The following is a 26,265-nucleotide window of genomic DNA, read 5'->3' as shown; positions in this document are numbered from 1 at the left end:
ATTTCTGTTTCTAAAGCTACTTGGACTACATTAAGGAAAAAAGTGGATTGAAATACTTTTGAGTATTATAGGGAATTCAGTGAATTTGAAACACACCAGACCACAGGGTGCCTGGGTGACTTGGTTAAGTGTTTACCTTCGGCTGAGGTCCTTCTCCCTCTGCCACCCACTTGTGGTCTCTCTCCCCCGCCCCACCTCAAATAAATAACATCTTAAAACACACACACACACACACACACAGACACACACACACACACCCTATACCAGACTGCAGACAATAAGCACTTGAACTAGGGAATAGTGGTAGTAGAGATATACTAGAAATGATGACTTCTACATTTTTGGCTTTTGTAACTGATTGGAAGAAGATGCCAGTCACAAATCTAGGGAATACATAAACAGGATAAAAAATAATTGCATTTAAATTGACTAAATTTAGTTTAAGGTGCTTTTGAGATATCCAGATGGAAATTCAAATGAGTTCTTGGACATAAAGTTCTGAAGCTCAGAGAGCACTGAGAAAGAGTAATCTGATGTTCATTGGTTTATAGTTGATTATCGAAGTCATAGGTATGAATGAGATAGCTCCAAGAGAGAACAGAGTCAAAAGAGAGGGAATCACTGGATACATCTTTGAAATACTTTATTATTTAAAGGACACTTGGAACCAGCAAAAGAGACTCAACAGAAAACTAAGAGAAAAACCTGGATAAAACTAAGAACCCAAGGAAAGAACGTGCTTCAAGAAAGAGTGGTTCCTGGGAAGTCATAATTTATGTCAAGCATACAGCTTGTGAGAATCATGTAATTAGAATTGTGGGTGCACAAACCAGGCTACAGTGGATACGTGTAAGGAAATAGATTCAATGTAGGCAACTCTTTACTAGGCAAGGGTAAAAGGTGGTAGCTGGAGGGGGAGTCAAAGTAATGTCTTTCAATAGGATAGAATTTTAAGTATGTCTCAGTACTAATGGAAATAATACATTAAAGAGAGAAATCTAACAGATAGAAAAGAGAAGGAATAATCAAGAGAAGGCTCTGATAACATTGGCTAAGTTATTTATATCCCTGCCTTGGTTTTCACAGCTGTAAAATGGGGAAAATAATACCTACCTTATAAAACTATTCTAACAGTTAAATAATATGATGGTTGATAGAATGCTCAGTAAAAATTTGGCACACAGAATGCATTTAATAAATCAGTGCTTAAAATGAACTCAGCACCTAATACAGTGTCTTATGCACATTAGCTGGCCAACAAAGACTTATTAAAAGTTGAAGGAATATGATTCTGTTACATGATTTTTGAATGGTTGGACTGTAAATGAGTCTGATGCATATTCCTGTATACTGGATTACAGATACACCTTCATATTCACTGATGATGATGATGATGATGATGATATTCAGTGTTTGCTTTCTGATGATGTTGATGTTTGGGGCCTTTGTGTTCACAGGGTACTATTTTTCTGCCTGGAAATAAAGTTCTTGAGCATCCCTGCAATGAGGAGAGCCCAGGAAAATTCCTTTTTGAAGTAGTTCCAGGTAAGATAGTTCTCTGTTGATTAAGTTCCTGCCATTCCATGTTGGTAAAAGCAAAGACACACAACTTTTATTCTTCTTAAGTCGCAGCTAAGAACATTAGTTTGACAAGGCAATGCCCAATTTGGTTAGTATTTACACAGGTAATCATTTCAGGTTTGTACTATAAATGATCGTGCGTGCATACACACACACACACAGTACACACATGGCCGCATGACTATTGGATATCCATTTGTCAATGAGAATCCAGAGCTGACCAGCAGTCATGACACAGCATTTATAAAGAACTATTGGAGACAAAATTAGTTTTATGTGCTCCTGTGATAGGAAATTTGGCAAGGTGTTCCAGGTGGAATGTGTCGCCCAGCTGATTCACCATCATATTTCTTCACAAATTGCATCTTAACAGAACCTTTGCTCTAAAAATAAAACAAAACAAAAATCCTCTTTCAGTGACTAATCAAGCACTGACTTTTGTACCTCAGCTTTGCTCCCAACCAACCATTTCCACATGTTTGGCTTCTAGCATTGAGGATGTCTCTGCCAAGGCATGAGATCCTGCAGTTAAATTTCTTCAACATCTGTTCATTTTTTTCTAGTCATCTTCATCCTTCTCTCTCAGAGTACCTGATCTCCACTTAAATGTTTGACTCACTCAACAACAGTTTTTTTTTCAAGGCTGTGATCTCCTTCTTTGATCAGTTCGTTAGCCCTTCCTTAATCCTTGATGTAAGAAAAAGTGTTAAGAATGTGGTTTTTATGGCATTGGCTCTGGCTAACCCAGTTCATGTGATACTGACACTGATTTAATCACAGTCTAGGGTGTGTGTGAATTTATTTGGATGACTAATATGTAACGCATATCAATAATGCTGGCACAAAGGCAGCCAATAAAACATTTTTCCCTGGATATATAAATGCTGGGAATCTGAAATGTGGAAGCCTATTTTCCCCCTCACTGGAAACAGCTGTAGCACTGAGTTCATCTGGCTCATGATGGAATCCATGACTACACGTTAATTAATGCAGCTGAAGTGCAGAAAGGTTAGTCAGATGCATTGTGTTATTTGTTTTCCCCCAGGGAGAGCACATTGTAAGAAACCTGAATCCTGTTTGCCCTATTAAAATCTTTTTATACTTACTTTTTAGTGGAATACACTGTATGGAACCAAATTCCAGATGTTGCAAAGTCTTTGAAGTATCACTAGAGGAAATTTCTTTCCTCTATTTATTTGCAACATTAGTGCCTATTGGCTTTTAAGGGAACATGGTATTAAGGTCTGGTTTCCCATTTCGTCTACTACACGTGTAGAGATTCATCTTTTGGTAGAGGTGTTCTGATATAACACAAATGGATATTGTCAAGATTGTTCTAGAGACAACTGTGTCTTCAAGCCCAGGAAGTCTCTAAACTTCCCCTCTAAACCAGAGAGGGAGACAAAGCATAAGAGACTCTTGATCTCAGGAAACAAACTGAGGGTCCTGGAGGGAAGGGGGTAGGAGGGATGAAGGGGCTGGGTGATGGACATTGGGGATGTTATGTGCTATGGTGAGTGCTGTGAATTATGTAAAACTGATGAATCACATACCTGTACCCCAGAAATGAATAATACACTATATGTTAATTTAAAAAAAACACACAACTTCTCCTCTAAGAATGTTGTTCTAGGTCATGTGCTTCACGTGCAAGGCATATGACATAACGGCTTTTGATGAGCAAAGCCTAAGAAGTTTCGGGTTGCATGAAGTGAAATCTGAAGATTGTCCCTTCAAAAACAAAAAAAATTTCTTCAAAGAAATTTGGGTTTGCTGCAGTCATTATGGAAATAAACATATCATGCCCATAGCTCATTTGCAAAGATGCTTCCTGAATCACTAATACAATATACAGTAGCTTCTAAATTAGGTTTTATAATTCTGAGTTATCTTAAGGAGTGACAAGAGAATTGTGCCAAATGCTTCTTTAAAGAGGGATTTGGGAAAACACTGTGGCCACCTCGAGAATCCAGTGTTTGCGCCATTATTTGTGGTCATCGGGGTTTTATTGTGCTCACCTCACAATCAGATGGAATCTCCAGACAGATGCTTCTGTACTTGTATGAAAATGTGGGGATCTGGATCGCATGATTTTTTAACCAATTTTTGCAAATTAGGATTACTAACTACACTTGATTTCTCTTTGCAAATGAGAATGGTAAGATAATGTTTTCTAATTATTCCAATTGCGTGGTAGTTTGACACAGGGAATCTGGAAAGTTGCAAGAGTGTTTTCATTTTTCAGAAAAGGTGGGAAACAGGCAGGACTGCAGCAATGTGGTCAGTGCTTTGGACAGAACCTTCCTGAGTCCTGCCTGGCAGCAGAGTCTTAGAGCACGTATTGATTCTCTACTGGCTTTCTCTGTGGAATTCTCTCAATCACCACTTTTGAAAATCCATCCTACAAATGATATTTACAGATCCAACATGATTCTGTTTATGTACAAATACCCCAGGCCCAGCTACCCAAGGTGTATCAATGGATGGGTTTAAATCTTTTAACCCCACATGTCTGTAATTATTTCCAACGAAATTAACAAAAGCCTCCCAAAAGCTCTTTGCAAATATTCTTGTACCATATATATACACACACACATTTTTGAGTGTGTGTGTGTATATATATTTATACAGTTTATCAGCATATGTGCTATATATCTTTATAATTCTTTGTACTATAGGATATTATAGTATATAATTCTTTATAATTTATATATATATATCAATAAATGCTATGTAGATAGGAGCTTTTGTTTTGTTGTTTTTGTTTTGCTTAAATCTAAAATGTCCTCTGAAATTAAGTAATAGTCATGTGTAAATAATACAAAAATATTTTTCAATAGAATTGAAAGTCTCAGATCTTTGTGTGTTACTTAAATTTGCATATTATATCTCTAGGCAGGTTTTCAATTTTTGTAAAAAAAAATCTATCTGACAACAGATCTACTATAATTTAGGGTTAATTTCTTTTAAACCTGCTATTATCGCATGAAATGAATTGTCTCTAAATAATGCCATGATTTATAGCATTTCACTCCAGTTTTTTCCTGTTTCTCCACTCGTATTCAAAAAGGAGATGTTAGCCAAATTGGCAAATTTGAAGACTTTGCCGTCAGGCATGCCAAATTTTAGACTTGAGTGAACTCTTATGGCCAAGTGCTAAGCTTTTGGGAAATGTGGTTGAGAAAGGAATGCTGGCAGAATTTAATGTATAGTACTTGAAGTAAGAAAATGCAGTCAGTCTCTTTGCGTCTCAAAATGTGTTCTGGGAAAATTTTCCTTATGTCGCATTAAAAAAAATAAACAATAATTAATGCATGATGATGTCTTAACGTTCTTTGAAGAATAGTCTGTCAGAGGGAGAAGAAGACGTAGTGATTCGGAGACACAGGCAGGCAAAAGGAGACAAGGATGTGTGTACTCCATAAGAGTCACGAGCCACCTCTTTCTTCTCATCATAGTGTCTCCAACACCTGGTACAGTATAAGGCAAGGTGCTGAATAAATACTTCTTTTTTTTTTTAAGATTTTATTTATTTATTTGACAGAGAGAGATCACAAGTAGATAGAGAGGCAGGCAGAGAGAGAGGGGGAAGCAGGCTCCCTGCTGAGCAGAGAGCCCGATGCGGGACTCGATCCCAGGACCCTGGATCATGACCTGAGCCGAAGGCAGCGGCTTAACCCACTGAGCCACCCAGGCGCCCTGAATAAATACTTCTTGAAGTGTGTATGTTTACCAGATTTACGGAGGGCTCACAATCCTATGAAATGGTTTTATTGTTGGTGATAACTACTCCTAACTTGGCCCTGTTGAACTCTTATTTCCTGCTGTATAAGATCTTACCATCCTTGGGTGCAGCAATGACCTCAGCTCTAGTGGCTGAAGTGGAGGGAAATTCTTCCCATTCTCGGTCTTATTTCTCTGTCTTCCTTTCTGATAAGGGGCTAACCCCTAACACTGACTGGTTATGATATCCCTTTTCCAAAAATTGACTTGCTCCTTGAGTACCTTTGTAGATTATTCAGCAGCCCTAGAATGGGAAATCTGCTTCACATGGTAGAATTTTCCACCTTAGGCATGGTCCTGTTAGATGGGATACCATCAGAAGGGCCCAAGGCCAGCTGCTTTCTTCATGCTTATTCAGCTACCAGGAAACTCAGGTATGCTGGGGTGTGCCAAGGAGGAATAATGTGGGCTCTTTCACTATTGCTGCCTCCCTCAATGCTGTCAGCTTGCCCCTTTTTCCATGAAGCATGAGCTTCAGACCCCGCATTTTGAATGGCTTGCCAAGCTTCATGTGAGAAGGTGTGAGTGACAGTTCTAACACACTTCAGAATTTACCAGAAACTCTCTGGTGCTTTCTTGGTTTGTTCTGATGGCTGAGAAAATTTATTTTCCTCCCTTTCAAAAACTAGGGTTTATCTTGAAAACCATTCTCTAAGAGGCACTTTCCCTACCCTAACCTTCCTGTTGTCATAGTCAGGGGCAGGAAAATGGGGTTTGGATTTCTTCTTGGAAAAGCATTATCTGTAAGCCTTATGGGGATGTGGTTAGGTACAACTTCCATTGTGGTTTTCAACTTAGAATGGGGGTTTTTAGCAGTTTTTTCTTCAGATTTTGATCTTAACAGCAATTTCAGGATAATGGAAAGACAACTTTTTATCTATATTTATCTGTGCTCTTAGATAGGATTCTGGAAAAACACACTCTGATGGAGAGTGATGGAGACTGGTGTAAAAGGTATATTGGGGATTGGGAAGATATATGCATTCCTATATTTACTCCAGCATTATTTAGAATAGCCAGGATGTGGAAGCAACCCCAATGTCAGTATACGTGTGTGTGTGTGTGTATGTATACTAGTGTATATATATATATATAGACGTGTGTGTGTGTGTGCATATATATATATATATATATATATATATATATACACTAGCTATATATACTATATACTATAAAATATATAATGGCCATAAAAAGAATGAAATTGTCATTTGCAATAACAAGGTTGGATCTAGAATGTATAATGCTAAATGAAACAAGTCAGTCAGAGAAAGGCAAATACCATATGATTCCATATGATATGTGGAATTTGAGAAACCAAACAAATAACAAAGAAAATAAATAAATAAATAAAATAAAAATACTCTTAAATAGGGAAGGAAGTGGTTGTCAGAGGGGAGGTAGGTGGCGGAATGGGAGAAATAGGTGAAGGGGGTTAAGAATGCATTTATCCTGATGAGCACTGAGTCATGTATAAAATTGTTGAATCATTACATACTTGAAACTAATATAACAGTGTATGTTAACTATACTAGAGATAGTAGATAGATAGATGGATGGATAGTTTTTTTTTTTTTTTAACCATGTATTGGGGATTGCTTTCTGGAGATGTTTCATCTGTGACAAACAAGAAAAGCAGCATCAGGCAGAGAGAGTATCTGGCCCACAACACCATTGCAAATGAGCTCTCTGCTGACACTGCACGGAGCTCCAGAAATGGGATGCCCCTCAGAACAGCTGTAAACTGAGGAGCCAGACCTTGTTTCTTGGCATCAGCTGGTCTAGTTGGTGATGGGGCAAGAGGAGACAGATAAACTCAGGTGAAGCAGCTTCTTGGTGCAGTGAAGGGGAATTTCTGTGAAATCTTCTGTGAGTCATCAGCTGCCAACATACCAGCTTCTGGGATCTAGACAGAGCAGTACCATATCCATTATAGTAGCTGTAGTTTCACGTGTACCTAGATTTCTGGATCCTGGCAATGTCCCCGGCTCTGCCTCTGTATCATTTAACTTGAGCCTTATGACATCTCTAGGAGGCCAGCTCCGTTATCTCCATTTCCAGATAAAGAAACTGAGGCACAGTGAGGTAATTTGACAAAGGTCCAATAGCTAACACTACCAGTGAATGCACATGTAAGTGTGTGTGTGTGTGTGTGTGTGTGTGTGTGTGTGAGAGAGAGAGAGAGAGAGAGAGAGAGAGAGAGAGAGACTGATTTACTTTTACAAAAGTAAGTTCTAGAAAATCAAAATGAAGTTATATATTTCTGGCTTTAAAATATGAGATATTAGGGGCGCCTGGGTGGCTCAGTGGGTTAAAGCCTCTGCCTTTCGCTCAGGTCATGATCCCAGGGTCCTGGGATCGAGCCCCGCATCGGGCTCTCTGCTTGGCAGGGAGCCTGCTTCCTCCTCCTCTCTCTCTCTGCCTGCCTCTCTCCCTACTTGTGATGTCTATCTGTCAAATAAATAAATAAAATCTTTAAAAATAAATAAATAAATAAATAAATAAATAAAATATGAGATATTAGAGGCTGGAGCCTGATTTCTGAAATTTGAGCATGCAGATTTTTAATTTGCATTTTATTTGCATTAAGAGTTTTGGCACTTGAAGTGAGAGTGGGCATTTTCATTTATTTGCAATTATTTATATGGTTAAGCCCATCATAAAAACAGGACTAGAGAAAGGTGTCCACTTACAGTTCTTTCGAATGTATGTTCTGAGGTCACAACTACACTGTCATGCAAAACTGGGGAGAAAAGCTGCCTTGCCTACAGTTGCCTTACTTATACGTGAATAACTGTACCAAAGAAGGATTATGCATGTGTAATTTTTTTCCTACGGAAAACTGCTGCACACTGGGGCTGAGCATTCTTCATTATGGAACTCACTTTGCTAAAATTGTCTCAGCTTCTTCACAAACTCCCTCCACATGCTGTCCAAATTTTCCTTCACTGTCTAGCCACCAGCAAGCACGCTTAATATTACTCATATGCTGGGAAGTGGTACACCGATCTGCAGAGGTATTATCCAGGGGAAGACTCATTATGATTGTCAAGGGCAATTACCAATATTCCAGACTCTCAAAGCTCCATCTCGGCCCAGTGCCCCAAATCAGTAATAACTAGAACTGGGAGGTTTTATCTTCTTCCCTCCTCCAGGGAAAGAAAAGAAGTAAACACAGAAAAAAAGGGGGATGAGAGATGAAGGGACAGCTGTGGAAGTGAAAAAAAAAAAAAGAGATAGAAATTTTGAAGGGTAATCCAAAGTGATTTTCATCTGCCTGGAAATGAAATTAAGCCCTTCAGAAAAGGAGAAGGTGTCATCTATCCTGCCGTTAGCTGGGACGACACTAATTATTTCCAGTACCCTCTGACAATTGCATATCACTTCTGTAAATTTCAGGATTTGTAGGAGCTAAGTGAAAAGTGAGGGAGACAATTCAGTAACTGCATTTTGCATCTTTCTGTCAGAAAAATGTAAAGACCTACCAAAACTGCAAACAATTTGGCAGGGGCGTGGGGGGGGGGTGTTCAAAGATTCCCTGAAACCCAGCTGTGGACTCTAGATTAATATCCATAGCTTAAAGTGGGGTTCAGAGACTTTATTAATTTTTATTTATCTATCAATCTATTTATCTTTTTCTCCATACTTAGCTATTTATTTCTATGTTCCTCTGCATCGATTTCATCTATATACATTCATGCATATATGTGACAAACTTTTTACTATTATTTGTAACCACATGGTATATAGTTAAACAGTTTTTACTTTTATCTCCCTGATCTAGTTGTTTTTTTCTTCTGGTTCCATGATTCTGTAACTCTCCAGGATCTATTTCATGCATTTACAAAAGAACTCTTCCAAGATACAACATTTCAAGGGTCTGGAGACTGTATAATTTTTAATTTATCAAAACTTGAACCTATTTAGATGGTCAGTGCAGCCACACTATAGAATAAGCCATATGAGAAGTAGATTATTCTGAGAGATAGTCCTGGGTGTCTCTGAGAAAGAAAAAATCTTGGCCAGTTTTTGAGTTTTGAGATAATTATTTGACACAGCAGTAATGATAGTTTATCTGTCCATATTACTATATCTGTATTTGCAATTCTTCCTAGAATGAATAAAGTCATCGGTTGTATTAATTTGCTGCCATTAAAAAATGTAAGCCAGTATTTGGTGTCTATTTTGTGTGAAAATGTGGAGATATTTTAATAGTACTCTAGCATAAAAGGCATAAAAGTTGGTCATTTTCTTGATCATTAGTTAAATGTGCTGCTAAGGCATTTAATTTTATGACATTATCTTTATCCTAACACTTTTTTCCCATTTTGTGTTAGTACTGTAAGTTAAAATTCATGCAATTTTATTTGTTACCCAAAAGCAATGAGGACACTCTCTTTCTCTCTTTTTTTTTTCTGTCTGCCAAAGTCTGTAGGCAGTCTTGAAGCGTGTATTATTTTTTTCTTAGCTAGTGTGTGGAAATCATTTAAAGAATGTGAGTAGGAGTCATTTATGGTATGAAAACATAATTCTATATACACAAGTAATTCTGAACATGAATTAAATAAATGCATTGACAATCAGCATGTTTTTGCTACTATGTATTCTTTTATTTTAAAAAAAAAGTGGGATTTTTTCTTCAAAATTCCCATCCTACTTAAAATGCCTTAAATATACATTTGAAAGAGGCTATTAAAATGATACAAAGGGCATTTTAAAATGTGTGTAATCCCTTGAAATGCTGGTCACTGCCATGTCAACCAGAAGGCGTTCAGGGCATTTGTGAACCGATTTGGTCTGATCTGATGATCGCACTTAGGAAAAGTGTCGACTGCGGAACGCTCTTTCACAGTGTCGTAGACATGTTCATCCATCCCCGTTTAATTCTAGTATCCATTCTGTATGCCAGATCAGGGGCCAGCAAACGTTTTCCGGAAAGGACCTAAAGGATAAATATTTTTAGGTTTCGGCAGGCCATGTAGTCTCGGTTATAGCTCAACTCTGTCATTATAGCATAAACAAATAGGTCTTGACTGCCTTCCAACAAAACTTTATTAAGGGACACCAAAATTTGGCACTCTATATAATTCTCAAATATCAAGAAAGCATATTTTTTCTTTTTCTTTTTTCCAACCACTTAAAAACGTAAAAAATAGATAGTTGGCCAGATTTGGTCCATGGGCTGGAGCTTATGGACCCCTGTAGCTAGATAAGAAAAGCAAACCTATGAAAAGGAGGCTGAAGATACGAATATAAATCACTAATCCCCACTGGTGCCGCCAGGGCCAGAATTAGCACTCGGAGACAGCCTGTCTCCCCAGGCCTTAGCATCACCCACAGCCTCAAAATCATGATTCAGGAGCTGTTTGCCAATAGTTTTATTTAGAAGCTTCATTTTTTAGTAATACCTTTTTTTTCCCCTAATCATGATGAATCTAAAAAATTTTAGTGACCAAAGCAAAATTCTCTAGGTAAACCCTGTCTTAGCTCATTAAGAACTCCAGATTCTGCCCAGAGCGGAACTCTGTTATGTGACTTTTTAAGAAATGAATACCATTAATAAGAGATTGGGTGTGCCTGGCATGAAAAAAAATCCCCCCCCCCTTTTTTTTTAGTCTATACAGGTTCAGGGAGTCATTAAGTATTCTGATATGGAAGCATCCCTTGCAGGATCAGATAAGCTCAAAGTATCTTCTTAACTCACCATTTTATAATATATGCTAGCATCTCAAAAATTTAAGTATCTAACAGAAAATGACACTACTTTGTTCATGGGGGGGATCTAATGAGCTTGTTTTCTCAGAGGGATAGTTTATTTCTTTTACCACTCATTAACATCTCTCTACCCCTAACCACCAGGTTTCTTTAACACCAGGGATGAGAAACACTGCTATCATATTTACAGCTAAGGTTGACTTAAGCAGGTGTCTGACCCTGTACTAATGCATGCCAGGCTCTATCTCAAGGTCTCATTTAAGATGTGACAGGCTTGTGATTGATGCCATTCCCCTCCCTGGTGAGTAGTGGTACACATTCACGTTTCTAATAAATGCTCAAGCTGGACTTCACACCCATCTGAGCCCAGCAAACCACCACATGCTACAGTTTTCTTATACCAAGAATAGTAAAAATATGGATAGATATCTTGTCTAGATCTCATGGAGGCCAACTCTAAGAATTAAGAGAAACAAAGAGGACAAATGAAGAAATGAGATGAAAGGTTTAAAAGCTAGTGTTTTCTGAATTCCCTTCCACTGTCCTGGGGGCTCACACTTCTTATATTGCCTGTATTCTGTTTCTTCCCCATTAGAGTTGAAGCTCTTGAATTCTAGCCCTAGTGCCTAGCAGAGTGCCTGGCATAGAATATAGGCTCAACGTGTGTCTGTTGAATTAATGAATAAACTAGGCTTCGTTTTTATTATCTATGGAATGATTGCACTGGATTAATCAAAATTTTAAAAGCCCTGCAGTGGTGAATTATTGAACTTGATCAGCGCTTTCTCTCCACACTGAAGGAGACCGGAGACCAGAGAAGTTCATGAATTTCATAGACTGTACTCTAAAAAAAGCAGTCTGCCTTGCCTCATCCTTGCATCCTTCATTAGCACTAAAACCAAGAGTGTCTTTCTGTACCCTAGTGGCAGTGGTTGTTTCTTAACAAGTTATTTGCTGGCATAAATGTGATTTTCCTCCCTCGTGTTTCTTTGTGGCATTGTTTTAATTATGCATTCGCAGGCTGTGTGTGTTTACCTGTCTTTTTATCCAGTAATTGAAAAGGGCTTTGCAGTCAGGTCATGCTAAGGAAATAACAAAGTGTTAAACAAGTATCAGTGACTGTTATGAAAATAAAGCTTCTGGGGGGTGGCTTCCTCTCTGTGATAGGGGCCCTTCGAGTGTTTCTGAGGCAGTGGGTGGCCAGTGGACAGGACAAATGATACCTTAGAAATGATACGGGAATGAGAAAAAGAAATCATACTTCTCAGGAAAAGAAATGTAGCAGAAGGAAAACGAATGTGCAGCAGAACAGGGACGGATAATTAGGGGTGGGAAGTAAGCTTGTAGCGAGGACAACACTGGCGTATTGCTGTGACCTGTGCCAATGCTCAGCAAACCGGGGAAGGCATTTCCATTTTTCTTTTCCTTTCCCTTCCTCTCCTCTCCTCCCCATCCCCTCTCTTCCCCTCTTCTCTCTTTCCCTCTCCTCTCCTTTCTTTTTTCTCTTCTCTTTTCTCTTTTTTCTCCTCTCCTCTCCGTCCTCCTCTTCCCCCCTCCCTTCCTTCTTCTTCATAGAAAACTGAGCTGCCATGGTTCTGAATGTTTTAATAAGTGAAATCTCAAGTATCATCTGCAAACCAGTCATGGCCCTTGGGCCTGGTGGACTTCCTGACTTTGAAACACGTTATCTTTGTCTATTCATCTTTATTTGCTGTGTTCATTTGCCCTGTTCATTATTCAAATGCTGCCTTTCTTAAAAATTGTTCTTTACAGTCCCATTACTCGAGGCCAAGAAGGGTCCAGATGGCAATCCTGAGAGGTCCCGGATCGTGCAGAAGTGTATGGTCCAGCCTGCTGACGTCCCTACACCCTAGATAAGGAAGCTGCCAGTGTAATGGGAACCACCTAGGAGTGAAAAATCCCAATTTATTCCAGGCACTTTGCTGACGATTTTGCTAAATACCCAACTATTTGCTTTAGCTGTATGGGAGTAAAGAACACATAGAAACTGCCCTATTTTGCAGTGACCTAGGAGGAGGGATGCCAAAGACAGGACGACTGGCAGGTGATAGAGAAAAGGACAGCAATGGAAGCCAGGATAGGAAGACAGAGGTGTAGACATCTCTACCAGATGTAGAGAACAGCCGGAGGTAGAGAACAGCCAGAATCAGCTCCCAGCTCCCAGCTCTGCCTCTGGAGCCGGTTGCTTAGGCTCTAAACCAGTTCCCTCACAGGAAATGCGAAGTAAGAATGCTCCCTCATGAGGTTGTGGTGAAGGATGGGAGGAGATACGAGTATGAGGACCTGAGTGAGATTCCGTGAAAGAAGCAGTATTTTGGAGAAATCGTCTGCAGAGTATCATAGAAAAGAGCTGGCTTGGATACTGAATTGTTTCAGATGAGGTTCTAAATGCAGCAGAAATTTAGGAAGCAACAAGTCAACGTGGACTGAAGTAATCAAGGAAGTCTTCCCAGAGGCAGTGAGTCTGCCACTGGCATTTAAAGAAACCACAGGATTTTCATTAGATGACAAGGGATTAAGAATTTCAGGCTGAAGGAATATTGGCAAAGCATGAAGGCAGTTCTGAGACCAGAAAGAGGTAGTAGTGGGACATGCGGTGTGATTCCTGTGTGTGTCCTACTGACCCGGGTGGTCCTGGAGAGCTAGCCATTTGGCTATTTCCTTTACAGCATCAATTCAAAGGAGCCCTGATTCTTAGGGAACTTGGCGGCATTCAGATACCAGGCTATCCTCACAAGGCACTCAGCTAATTTTGTGACAATGTACAATCAAATGCTAATCAAATGCTATTTCAAACATCAGAGCAATAAACCTGAATTTGAACTTTCATATTAACTCAAAGTGCATCAACCAGCTGAGTCTAATAGCCCTCACCAACTTTAGAGGACAGTCACTAGATTGTTACTATGAAGTGGCATTGGTTTAAGGATCCTCTGACCCCATACAAAAGGGTTTCCTATGAACTCCTACTTAATCAACATGCTTTTGAAATAGCATTTTGTGTCTATGATAAGAAAGAGGAGTGCGTAGAAAAAAAACTTATCAGTTTTCTAGGACTATCTAACGAAGTACCACAGACCAGGTGGCTTAAACAACAGAACTTTATTTTCTTACAGTCTTGGAGGCTAGAAGTTCAAGATGAAGACATTAGCAGGAGTGGATTTCTTCTGAAGCACCGTGCTTTGCTCTATGGTTGGCTCCCTTCTCCTGGTATCTTCTCAGGGTCTTCCCCCTGCATCCATTTATGCCCTAAAATTTCCATTTCCTGTAGGGGACAGTAATCAGTTTAGATTAAGGTCTACTCTCATGACTTCATTTTAACTTCATTGCCTCTTTAAGACCCTATCTCCAAACTTGGTCAGATTCTGAGGTACTAGGACTTGGGACTTCAACATACGTATTTTGGGGGAATACAACTCAGCCCATAACAGGGTTAAAAAGAAGACAAAACATCGCTGTTCTTCCAGAGCCTTCTCTTTTTAGGGGGCAAACCCTTCCTGTGTTTATTACTGAACTACTTGAGCCCCACCCTATGACTCAAAGAAAGAAGCAAAAATTCAGACCTTGCTGTACGTACATCAAGCCACAATCTAGAATTCTACTTAATTCTTTCATAAATATTGGAAATCCTGAATAATAGAGCAATCAAAATATTAGCTATGAACAAATGAAATAGAAACGCAGGCCATCCAGAGAAAGAACAAATATTTTCTATCCAGCGACTCTTTCCTGGAAGTTGTCCTTGAATTTAAATTTCTCCTTAATTTTGCTTCTAGGTTTGTTTTTGAGACTTTGCGTGCAAGAAATAGACTTGACATGTACCCCTGTGTTGTTCTTATCTTTTATTTTTTAAGTCAGGCTAATTTTTATTTGGGACTAAGTTCCTTTCTAAAAGTGGTATACTAACGCATTAAACTACTACTGCAATGCGTCTAGTCAGGGGAGAAAGCCAAAAGGAGGGCTCGATAGATTTCATCCAGTTGTTCAAGTCTCCTGTAGTGAATTACCAACTTGTCACTCGTGGTGCTGAGGAGCAAAGAGTACAGAGACAGGCAATTAAGGCTTCTGGAAAACAGTTGGTGTGGGGTGTGATATGGTGCAGGGCTTACTGTTCAGCACGAATCACATTGTCTTTCTCATGACTCATTATTTCTGGTGTGTCATTTGCTTATAGGCATCACATGGGAGATAATGATAGATCTGTGCTTTGGGTTACTTGGCTCTAATCTAGGGGTTGGGATGTGTCATAATGGGTTCTTTGAAAGACAAAAAATTCATTCTGATATGGTTATAACCGATGCAAATCAATTATCATTTGAAGAGTTGATTTATTTTGTATTTTATTTTTGATCAGCTGCTCTCTCCCACAAATAACCTATTGCCAACTTAATTTTATGGAAATCACCCCAATTTCCTGATATTGTATGCAGTTGACCTTTGAATAACATGGGGATCAGGGGCACTGACTCCCATGCAGCCAAAAATCCACACACAACTTTGAACGTCCCCCCAAAACTTAACCATTAATAACCTACTATTGACCAAAATTGCTTTACCAATAATATACACGCTTGATTAACACATATTTTGTACGTTGTGGGAATACAATAAAGTAAACTAGAGAAAAGAAAATATTAAAGAAAATCAGAAAGGAGGGGCACCTGGGTGGGTCAGTTGGTTAAATATCTCCCTTTGGCTCAGGTCATGATCCCAGGGCCCTGGGATAGGGCCCCACTTCGGGCTCCCTGATCAGTGGGGAGCCTGCTTCTCCCTCTCCTTCTGCCTGCTGCTCCCTTTACCTGTGCTCTCACTCCCTCTGTCAAATAAATAAATTCTTTAAAGAAAAAAAGAAAGAAAATCAGAAAGGAGAGAAAATAAATTTACAGTACTCTATTTATTGAAAAAAAAATTAATGTATAAGTGAACCCATGCAGTTCAAATCTGCATTTTTCACAGACTAACTACATACAAAATTATTTGCATCTGCCATTTGGTCCTCTTTCCCTGTAGTATAATATAAGAACTGTTTCTTTTCCTAAATCCTGTCCTTCATCTGTCTTAGAATTTCATCTAGTCTAACCTTTTCAAAGCCATAATCTATTAATTGTACTATTTCCATCTTGCTTGTCGTTTTGTCCTCCATATTTATTGTTCCTGTAGGCTTAAAGCAGTAGCCTGGGAACTTGCATTTTTATTTAAAAAAGTAAATTAATCTCATACATGCTAAAGTTTTAAAAATAGGAACAATCATGTTATTATTCTCTGATTTAAAAAAAAAAATCTCAACCAGACTTTTTCCATTATCCATCCACTTGTATGTTTTACTTCTTCTTGCAACAAAACTGTTCTATACTCCATACTACACTCTCTCCAATTCCTGTCTTTGCCTCAATATACTTATGCCCCCCCCATTCCAGCTCCATCAGACTTTTCCGTATTTATCGATGCTCTCTACTTTTTCTAAAAGTAATGATTGTCCCGGTCCTCATAATAATTGCCCAATCAGATCATTTGACACATTAATCCCCCCTCTTTCTTGATCTATTCATTGGACTTCACATTTTTTTGGTTTCCTTCCTGCTTCGCGGCTCATGGCTTCCAGTCGCCATTGCTTGTCCCTCCTCAGCTTCTTAACCTCTAGAAGTCACTTGGGTTCAGTTCCTGGTCCTCTTTGTCTGAGAGAACTGCAATATTCTCCTAGCTTGTCTCAGACTCTACTCTGCCTCTCCCTCTATTCTACACATATTTTTTGAAGAGATATTATATTTTAGAGCAGTTTTAGGTTTATGGAGAAATTGTGCAGGAAGTACAGAGAGTTCCCATATATGGAGTATGTTTTGATATTAAAATTCAATCAAGTTACTTCTTATTAAAAAAAAAATCTTATCACAGCTTGCAGGCCCCATATAGACTACCCAGTGTTCCAATGCGTTTCCTTCTCCCCCTTGCTTCTGAAGTATAACTACACTAGCTTTCTTTCAGTTTCTCAAATGTGCCACACTTTAGTTATAGAATCTTCATATATGTCATTCTTTCTTTTTTAAATGGTTCTTTCCCATCATTTCAAGATTCATAAGATAACTCCTACTCATCTCTCAGATAGTACCACAAGTGTTGTGTCTTCAAAGAAACCTACACTTGACTCTCCCTCCCAGGCTATATCTTAACCCACTATTGAAGGTCCATGACCTATATTTCTTGGCATTTTTCTTTTATAAATAATGTCTGTCTCTCTCACAAGAATGTAAGCTTCATGACAGCTAGAACTCTGCTTTTGTTCATCCTATTATTTCTAGCACGTTGTAAACTGCCTGACATGTAATAGTCATTTAATAAATATTTGTCAAAGGAAGAAAGGAAGGGAGGGAGGGTGAGAGGAAGTAGAAAAGAAAGCATGAGAAAGAAGAGAAAACATAGGAAGCTATCATGATCTAGAAATGGGTATGTTCTGGGGTGAAAATCAGGAGCCCTGAGTGTTACTTATTCTATAACCTGATTCAAACTCAGTGATTGATTTGGTTTGTTAAACATTAAGCAAGAATCAGCTCTGACCTAGATATTATAGGCTAGATTTCATTATTGAGGAGGTATGGTTCATTATCTCCATGAACATCCCTAGAGTGAGTTCCACTGAACACTCTGGAAACACTAATCAAGTCCATTTATGAAGCAGTCCAACACTTACAGAACTAGTAGTTAGGCAGACGGGATCCTGATTCTGCTTATCTCTTAAGTTCTCTAATCCCTGCAGTACCCATTTCCTCAGTGAAATGAACATCACATCTTGGAACTGTCAGATGAGACTGTGTATGTGAATGTCTGCAAACTGATGTCACCCAAGTGCACGTGACAACCCATATAAATGAATCCCACTGGTCTACCATCACAGTGTGTCTAACTTGTCACCAACTCACCTCTCTTTAAGAAGCACCTCATTATTTCTAATGTGTTAGAACCCAAAATGAGTCTTAGTTAACGTGATTCTTCATCATTTTCTCCCATAGCTGTTGTGATGTGTGAAAATCAAATCATGTAAAAGGACTCCGTGGAAAAAGAATAGGATGATCTGTGTGCTGGTGCTAAAAAAAAAAAAAAAAAAAAAAAAAAAAAGTTTATTTTGCACAATTGCATTCCCTCACTTCTCTAAATGCTGGAGGTCCAAATCCTAGCCATAAATGACTCCTCTCCTCAGTCAAAATGAATTGGCACCTTAACATTACATTCACCCATTCTGCTCAGCCCATTGTTGTGAACCTGTGAACCCCAGTAGATTTGATCGCTGCTTCCTTCTAAATGAATATCTCCTCCTGCACTTGCTGACAACCAGCAGTGTCTCTTCATTAGTTGTCAGTAACACAGAGCCTCAAGGGTCTAAATGATGCTTAGTTAGAATGAAACAGGTGGTGATGGATTAGTCGTGCAGAGGGACTGCAGGCAGTGGGTGGGTTGTATGCTCCCTCTATCGGTTACTGATGGAATTACACAGAAGGAACCAGCACAAGGGCTCTGCATCTAACAGTGGCTGAAAACACTATCACCTTCAAAGTGCAGTATTACCACCTCCTTTCTCCTCCAAATAATTGGGAGCCCTCTTTTTCAAATATTTGAATTTTGAGCTTTTACATCTCTCGCTTCCATGGAATTTGCAAATTCAGATTCATCTTCAGGTTGCTCCTTTGAAAATATGAAAGAACACAGAATCTTGACAACCACCAACAGTGTAGAGAAACCATACCGAAAGGGTCAGAATAAAAGGTCCACAGTGAAGAGAAAGAGAATGGCTCATCCTTAACTGCTTGGCTTCTGTTGCATAGGACAATGATCCTTGTGTGAATAAATTGTCTGTGAACCTGGGCCGGCTTTCTGGCAAGCACAGTGTATCGCTAAAGAAATTAACAATTAGAGTCATACCCTTTCAGCAAAGCACGGACCTTTAGGATTCCTTGGCTAAATAAATATTGAAAGTTACTTTTAAATAGGACCCTAAGATTCACCTAATAAAATCAGATTTTTATCTTTAACATGAAAATCAAAATCAAAGGAAGGAATATATTTTTTCCTTAGAATCTCAACAAGATTTAAAATGAATACAGCTTCTTACAATATGAATAAGATACTCTACTTTCTTTTCTTCTTAATTATTTTATTAACATATAATGTATTATTTGCCCCAGGGGTACAGATCTGTGAATCGTCAGGCTTACACATTTCACAGCACTCACCATAGTACATACCCTCCCCAATGTCCATAACCCAGCTACCCAACACTGTACTTTTGAAAGGGCTCTTTGAACTCAAAGTATGTTTCACATTCAAGTTATTATTTTCTATTTTATAAAAATAGCAATAAAGAAGTAACTTTTTGGCATTTCTCAATACCTGTCGCATACATCATATAGACGCCATCTCTCATAGTAAAAATTACAAAGACCAAAGTCCTCAGTAAGAGGTGAGTGTCTTTATTTTTAGATGTGGTTAGAAACGTAATACAGGAATTGGCACATTATTTCCACGTTTGAGAGATCTGGAATCTGGATCACATAAAATCTTTGGCTTTTTGGGCTTTATAAGTTTTGTTCATTCATGTAGACTCCAGACTGTTTTAAAGTGATTTGGGGTTTGTTTGTTTTTTTATAACCAAGGGATGGGTGGTGGTAGGTTTTTTTTTTTTATTCCTAAGATTATAGAGTTAAATCATTAAAAGATATGTTCATTCATGTTTGTGTGTGATTTGCAATTATTGTCTCTGTTGCTCTGTTCCAAACATGAGTTGATGTTTAAAGAAATCAGTGTGAGTCTGATTTAAGGTGTGTGTGTGTGTGTGTGTGTGTGTGTGTGTGTGTATTTGCCTTTATTTCAGACTCACACACGCATATATATAATATTGTAAGGAAAATGGAAATCAATAAGACTTCTCCCCTTATCTTATAGAAGTAGTAAGAAACCTCACAGATCATTTTGTTATTTTACAGAACAGGAAAATGGCTTCCAGAGACGGTATTGTGGCCAATCTTGTATAAATTCCCATATTCTCAGCTGAGTAGTCATTCTACCCTTCATGTTCTCTTTGATTATATTGTTTCCTTGATTTTTCAAGTTTAAGTAGCAAGACTGCTGTTACCCTAGTCCAGTCAGTTTTGGTAGCATAGTAATGACAATTTAATAATCATAACAGTAGCTGCTTTGTTGTACTACTCTGTGCTGACTATGGTAACATGTCGTTCCTATGAATTATTTGATTTAATTCTTGCCACTCTTATGAGTAAAATACTGGTTTTTTTTTTTTACATGAGGAAGTTAGGTTCAAAAGTTTCAAGAACTTTCTAAGATCACACCACCAATAGATGAGTGACACAGAGTTCAGAGCCAACTTGCCTAAGTTAGCTAATTTAAGATGAGAATTAGAAAATGATCAGAGAAATTTAAATTCTGTCCTCTGGTAAAAATATTTATGAGATCTTATTAGATCTTGGGAACATGGTGTCTATGTTGACTATAGCTGTATTTTAAGGATGAATATTTTCTCTCCTTTTTATAATTGTGTTAATAGGTAATCGTTTCCATATTTGACCTCCAAATTTTTTCTTGCTAAATTAATACTGGACATTTGTTCTAGATTTTGATGGGATGCTTACTCTACACAGAAGTATTTGAGTGGGTTTGTTTCTTGGTTTAATCCCTTCCCAACGACTGTACAGGCCGTGGGCTTCATCCTGGAACAAGGGCCGAGTGGCCAATACTATAGTGTTTCGGCCTGTGTCCCAGGAGACAGAAAGTTAGTGAATCTCTCTCCTAATCCAGCCTACATACAGACGTGGCCATGGTGTTCTTCTGTGTCAGTATGGAAGCAAGAAGCACAGTTGTGGGGAAAATCTCCTTTTTCAGTAATTTATTAAGGCCTTGTATGTAAATGTATTAAAAATCCAATGATAAATAATTTGATGGGAAGTTACTTCAAGAAGCTGACCAAAAGCAGTTAAAATACCGTACGGAAGAAGGAAAAATGAGGAGATTGTGTTTATCCAACAGCCTGATGTGCCAAACTGTTATGCCAACTATCTATTTCTGGGAAAATTTCCTTATGGAAGATAATATTTCTTGAATATCTATTTATATTGACAGTGGGCAAATTACTATAAAGTGACAAAATTGAGGGTTTGCCTAAAAGAGCACTATATTATTTTATATTAATTTCAATGTGGGCAAACGTATCATTATTAACATCTAGTTTCCTAACCGTTCTACAAGAAAAAGTTTGATTCTATTTTTAACAACTTTATTCAGATATAATTCATATACCATATCCTTCATCCATTTGAAGTGTACAATTCAGTGGTTTTTCATATATTCATGAAGTTGCACAACCATCGCTACAGTCAATTTCAGAACACACTTTTTACCCCAAGAAAGAAATCTCATGGCTATTAGCACTCACTTTCCATTTCTCCCAAGCCCCAAGCATTAGACAACCATTAGTCTACTTTCTGTCTATATGCATGTGCTTATTCTGGACATTTCATATAAAAAGAATGATATGATACATGGTCTTTCACTTAGCATTTTTTCAACATTCCTCCTTGTGGTAGCGTGAATGGTACATTCATTCATTTTTATGGATGAATAATATTTCATTATATGAATATGCCACTTTTATTTATTCTTTCCTCTGTTGGTGGGCATTTTATATTTCTCCCCTCTTTCTGACTATTTTGAATAATGCTGCTATTATGTATAGGCATTCATGTACAAGATTTTGTGTGGACATGTATTTTCAATTCTTTTGGGTATATACCTAGGAGTGGAACTGCTAGGTCATAATGTAACTATATGCTTAACATTTTGAGGGACTGCCAAGCTGTTTTCCAAAGTGACTGCATGCTGTCTCATTCCCATCAGCAATATTTGAGGGTTTCAACTTCTCCATAACCTCACTAATGCTTGTTACTACCTTTTTTTATTATAGTCATCCTAGTGAAATGATAGCTCATTGTGTTTGATTTGTATTTCCCTAATGGCTAATGATATTGAGTGTTTTCTTCTGTACTTTTGGTCATTTATGTATCTTCTTTGGATTAATATCTGTTCAAAGCTTTTGTCTGTTTCTCAATGGACTTATTTGTTTGTTTTTGTTGTTGAGTTGTAAGAGTTCTTTATGAGGTGAAGACACAAGTTCCTTTTGGATGTATTTTGCAACGGTTTTCTCCTATTTCGTGTGGTTTTTATGTTTGTTTTTCCGTTTGTTTTACTTTCTTGATAGTGTCATTGAAGCACAATTCTTTTTAATTTTGATGAAGTCCAATTTATCTGTGTTTTTCCTTTGATCACTTGGTGTCATGTTTAAGAAAGGTCATGAAGTTTTATTCCCATGTTTTCTTTATATAGTTTTTTTTTTAAAGATTTTATTTATTTATTTGACAGAGAGAGAGAGATCACAAGTAGGCAGAGAGGCAGGCAGAGAGAGAGGAGGAAGCAGGCTCCCCGCGGAGCAGAGAGCCTGATGCGGGGCTCGATCCCAGGACCCTGAGATCATGACCTGAGCCGAAGGCAGCGGCTTAATCCACTGAGCCACCCAGGCGCCCATTCTTTATATAGTTTTATAGTTTACATTTAGGTATATGATTCATTTTGAATTAATTTTTGTGTGTGTATTGTGTAATGAAGGGACCCAACTTTTTTTCAGGTGGATAGCCCATTCTTCTAGCACCGTATGTTGAAAAGAGTACTTCTTCTCATTGGATTGTCTCGGCACTGTTGTGGGTATTTTTTTTTTTTTCCTTTAACTTTTAAGTTACTAGGTTTTCTCCTTCTGGTTGAGTCAGCTGTAGATAGCACAAGATCAAGCATGTTTCTTAAAAAGCCTCATTCTTTAATTTTCAATAATTCTCTTTCTGCCCCTGCTGTCTACTTTAGCTCCAGGGAGGATGCCCGAGCTCTAGTCTGGGATCACCATGGATTGCATTTTCATGTTATTAAAACCTTGAAAATAAAAGGAACATTTAGAGACTATGCCTCACCTGGCTTACTCTGTTGACTGTTTTTCTTAATGTGGCCACTGCCCCTTTTCTAGCTTCAGGCCCTGAGAACTGCTTGCACTCTTGCCTTCCTCCTTCCCTCCTGTTCCCCTCCTGCCCTGGGCCCTGATAATTTGAATCTCTCCAGACCTCTTCCAGTATTTCCTTCTCTGGGTTGCAAATAGGCATTTAATTGAATGAACAGCTCAAGTCTTGCCACAGCTTAGGGAATTATCCTTCAATCCTCTACCTCCCCTCCCTTACCATCCAGTCCACCAGCCAGTGGTGCTGGCGATGCTTCCCAAACATAGCTCCTCTTGGACCTCTTCTCTCCATAAATACGTTCTCATTTTTGTCTAGGCTATATAATTTCTCTCCTGGATTTCTGGACTCTATTTTCCTCCAAAATTCTGGAAAGATCTTTTCAAAATGAACTAAACCAAGACACTGGCTGCCTGAAGCCTTCAACAGCTTCCTCTCAGGTTGAACACATCATCTAGACTCCATGTGCGGCCTCACGGCCCTGCAGCATCTGCTTCCCACCTGTACTCCTTGCTCACTGTGCCCAGCCACACTGGCTTGCCTCACACTGGCCCCCAGATTTATCAGCTGTAAGACATTTTGTGTGTACATTTGACTCCTCCTTCTAATGCCCTTCCCCCCATTTTTTTTTTTCTGGCTATATCTTGTCATTTAAATCCCAATTTCAATGCCTACTTCACAGAGGAGCCCTCCTATTAAAAGTAGCTACCTCCATTCTGACATTCTTTATTAGTCATCTTGTTCATATCTGACACAGAGTTTTATATTCTGAATTTAATGACTTGTTTAACTTTTTATTTTTTTTTACCTGTTTTATGCGCCATTATATCCTGTGTGCTCAGCTCATAGTTGGGACTCAACAATCTAATATGGAGTATTTTCTTATCATTTTTCCTCCTCTGTCCCTATTTCCTTCTTGTAAGCAGAAGACTATCTCATTCTTAGTATATTTTTTAGCCTGTGACTTAGTTTATTATGCAATAGGCCCCTACCTCACCCATCATTATCTTCATTATCTTCTGTTCAGAGATATTTTCAAATATAATACTACCTTGTAAGTGCTCCTTACCAGCCCAACACTATTCCAGGAACATAGATTCCCTCTGCTTAAAAGAAAAACAGTATCAACTAACTTGAAAGTATTTATTCTGCTTATTATGCTTGGATCTTTAGTTAACATGCTATAAGGTAGGGCTGCTATTATCTTATTTTTACAGAAGAACTAAACTTCAAGGTGAAGTCACTTGCCCAAAGTCACCATCTACTAAAATGGAGGGAACCAGGGTACCTTTCACATAACCATTTGGTATTCTTTCAAAAGAACCTGAGAAGCAAGCTGAGAAGGAAGGAGATTTTTGTCTCTTCAACACTAGACAAATGGATATTTGTGTCCTTCTAGGCTCAAGAGAATATAAAAAACAACATCACAAATATATTGAAGATGGCACTTGGGTGGTTTGTTAAAAAAAAATGGGGACACCTTAGAAAAGGTCTATGATGACATCTTTTTTTTTTTAAAAGATTTTATTTATTTATTTGTCAGAGAGAGAGAGAGACAGAGAGAGAAAGGTCACAAGTAGGCAGAGAGGCAGGCAGAGGCAGGCAGAGACAGAGGGAGAAGCAGGCTCCCTGTTGAGCAAGGAGCCCGATATGGGACTCGATCCCAGGACGCTGGGATCATGACTCGAGCCGAAGGCAGCCGCTTAACCAACTGAGCCACCCAGGAGTCTCCTATGATGACATCTTATTAAATAACTCAAATAAAGAAAGGGGAGAGTTTAAAAATTCACAGGTTTTTGTTTTCATTTTCAGAAATATCTCTGAATGCAAATAGTTTGAAAGTGATGTCATTAAATGTGTCAAACTTGTTGCTCTTTGAGTGTAACTTTGAAAAAGAAAATATATATATATATATATATATATATATATATATATATATATTCAGTTTGGTTCAATTAGTCATGCATATGGCTCAGAGATAGGAATGCTGAATAGCATTGTGGCAAGGAACTGCCTCAGTTACCCAGATAGGGGTTTGTTTTTGTTTTTGTTTTTGTTTTTTTTGGTCCTCTTGCAATTGGAGGAAAGGCAATAATATTGAAACTGACTAAAAGTTGAAAGGGAAACTAAATTGGTTTCATGTCTAGTTACATTTTAGAATCTAGCTTTACAAAATTACAGCACCATTTCTTGAGTGTAGGATAGGAAAGAAGTGTCCCAAGGAGATAAATTCTTTTTCAGATAACTGCTTTTCCTTCATCTTTTATGTAGTAGTTGAATGTTAGGACAGCGGCAGACACAATGCCACGTGGTTTGATTATGTAATGCAAAGACCAAAACTAAATAAAAAAACCTACACTTTAAAAACTCCTTTCCACTGAAGGGGATTATGGAAAAAAATGACTGTGTTTAAAAATCTAAGTTCTGTTTGCCAAAGTGGGGGAGGGAGTGGAAAAGGTGGGTGGAGTGGCCCGGATTGGCCATGGAAGACAGGGAAGAGGCCATCTGCCACCAGTTGGCAGGATGTGATCACCAGAGCACAGAGTGGGCAATTGTCCTCGACTTTTGAGGCGGAAGCTGGCAGCTGACCCAAAAGTCTGCTTTCTCCTAAGAGAGAGGCAGTCATTGAGCTGAGACAGTGATGGTGTCTCCCTCATGTTGGGCAACATGGAAACTGGGAGAAAATGAGGGAGGGCACAGGAGAGTATAAGGAGGAAGAAAATAAAGAAAAAGAATACTGATTAACTCCGCCTGTCTGTTCAGCTAAGCTTGAGATTGATTTTGCTCACTAGTGGAACAGGCAACCTGAATTTCTGAATTGAATAAATAACAAAATTACCAAGGTACTGTAAGTGTTGGAGAAAACAAGAGACCAAAATGTGTGTGTGTATACACATAAATCTATGTAGGTAGATATACAAATATATATTGAAGTACCATGATGTCTACTCTACACTAGGCAATTAAGCAGTAGGTAATTTACATGATAATACCAGTTGGGAAGGTTCTTTGATTAGGTCCAATTGGTAGATGTGCAAACTGAGTTTTGTGACAGGGTTCAGTTTCCTGTTTGTAGGACTCTAAAGCATGTACCATTACCTAGTTTATATAT

The 26,265-nt window shown here is 38.4% G+C and overlaps 1 protein-coding gene across 1 annotated transcript in view; it reads left to right on the top strand.

Moving 5' to 3' along the window:
* The window catches only part of ARHGAP24 (Rho GTPase activating protein 24), a 534,495-nt gene that overhangs the window by 249,857 nt on the left and 258,373 nt on the right, over positions 1–26,265 (top strand). Inside the window, exon 3 of the mRNA XM_045998038.1 lies at positions 1,458–1,545. Within this exon, the coding sequence (XP_045853994.1) occupies positions 1,458–1,545 (88 nt within the window). The remainder of the gene's footprint in view (positions 1–1,457; positions 1,546–26,265) is intronic.

Source organism: Meles meles, chromosome 2, assembly GCF_922984935.1.
Source record: "Meles meles chromosome 2, mMelMel3.1 paternal haplotype, whole genome shotgun sequence".
NCBI lineage: Eukaryota > Metazoa > Chordata > Mammalia > Carnivora > Mustelidae > Meles > Meles meles.
The sequence above is the reverse complement of the archived record's forward strand: the minus strand, read 5'-3'. Positions and strand labels throughout refer to the sequence as shown.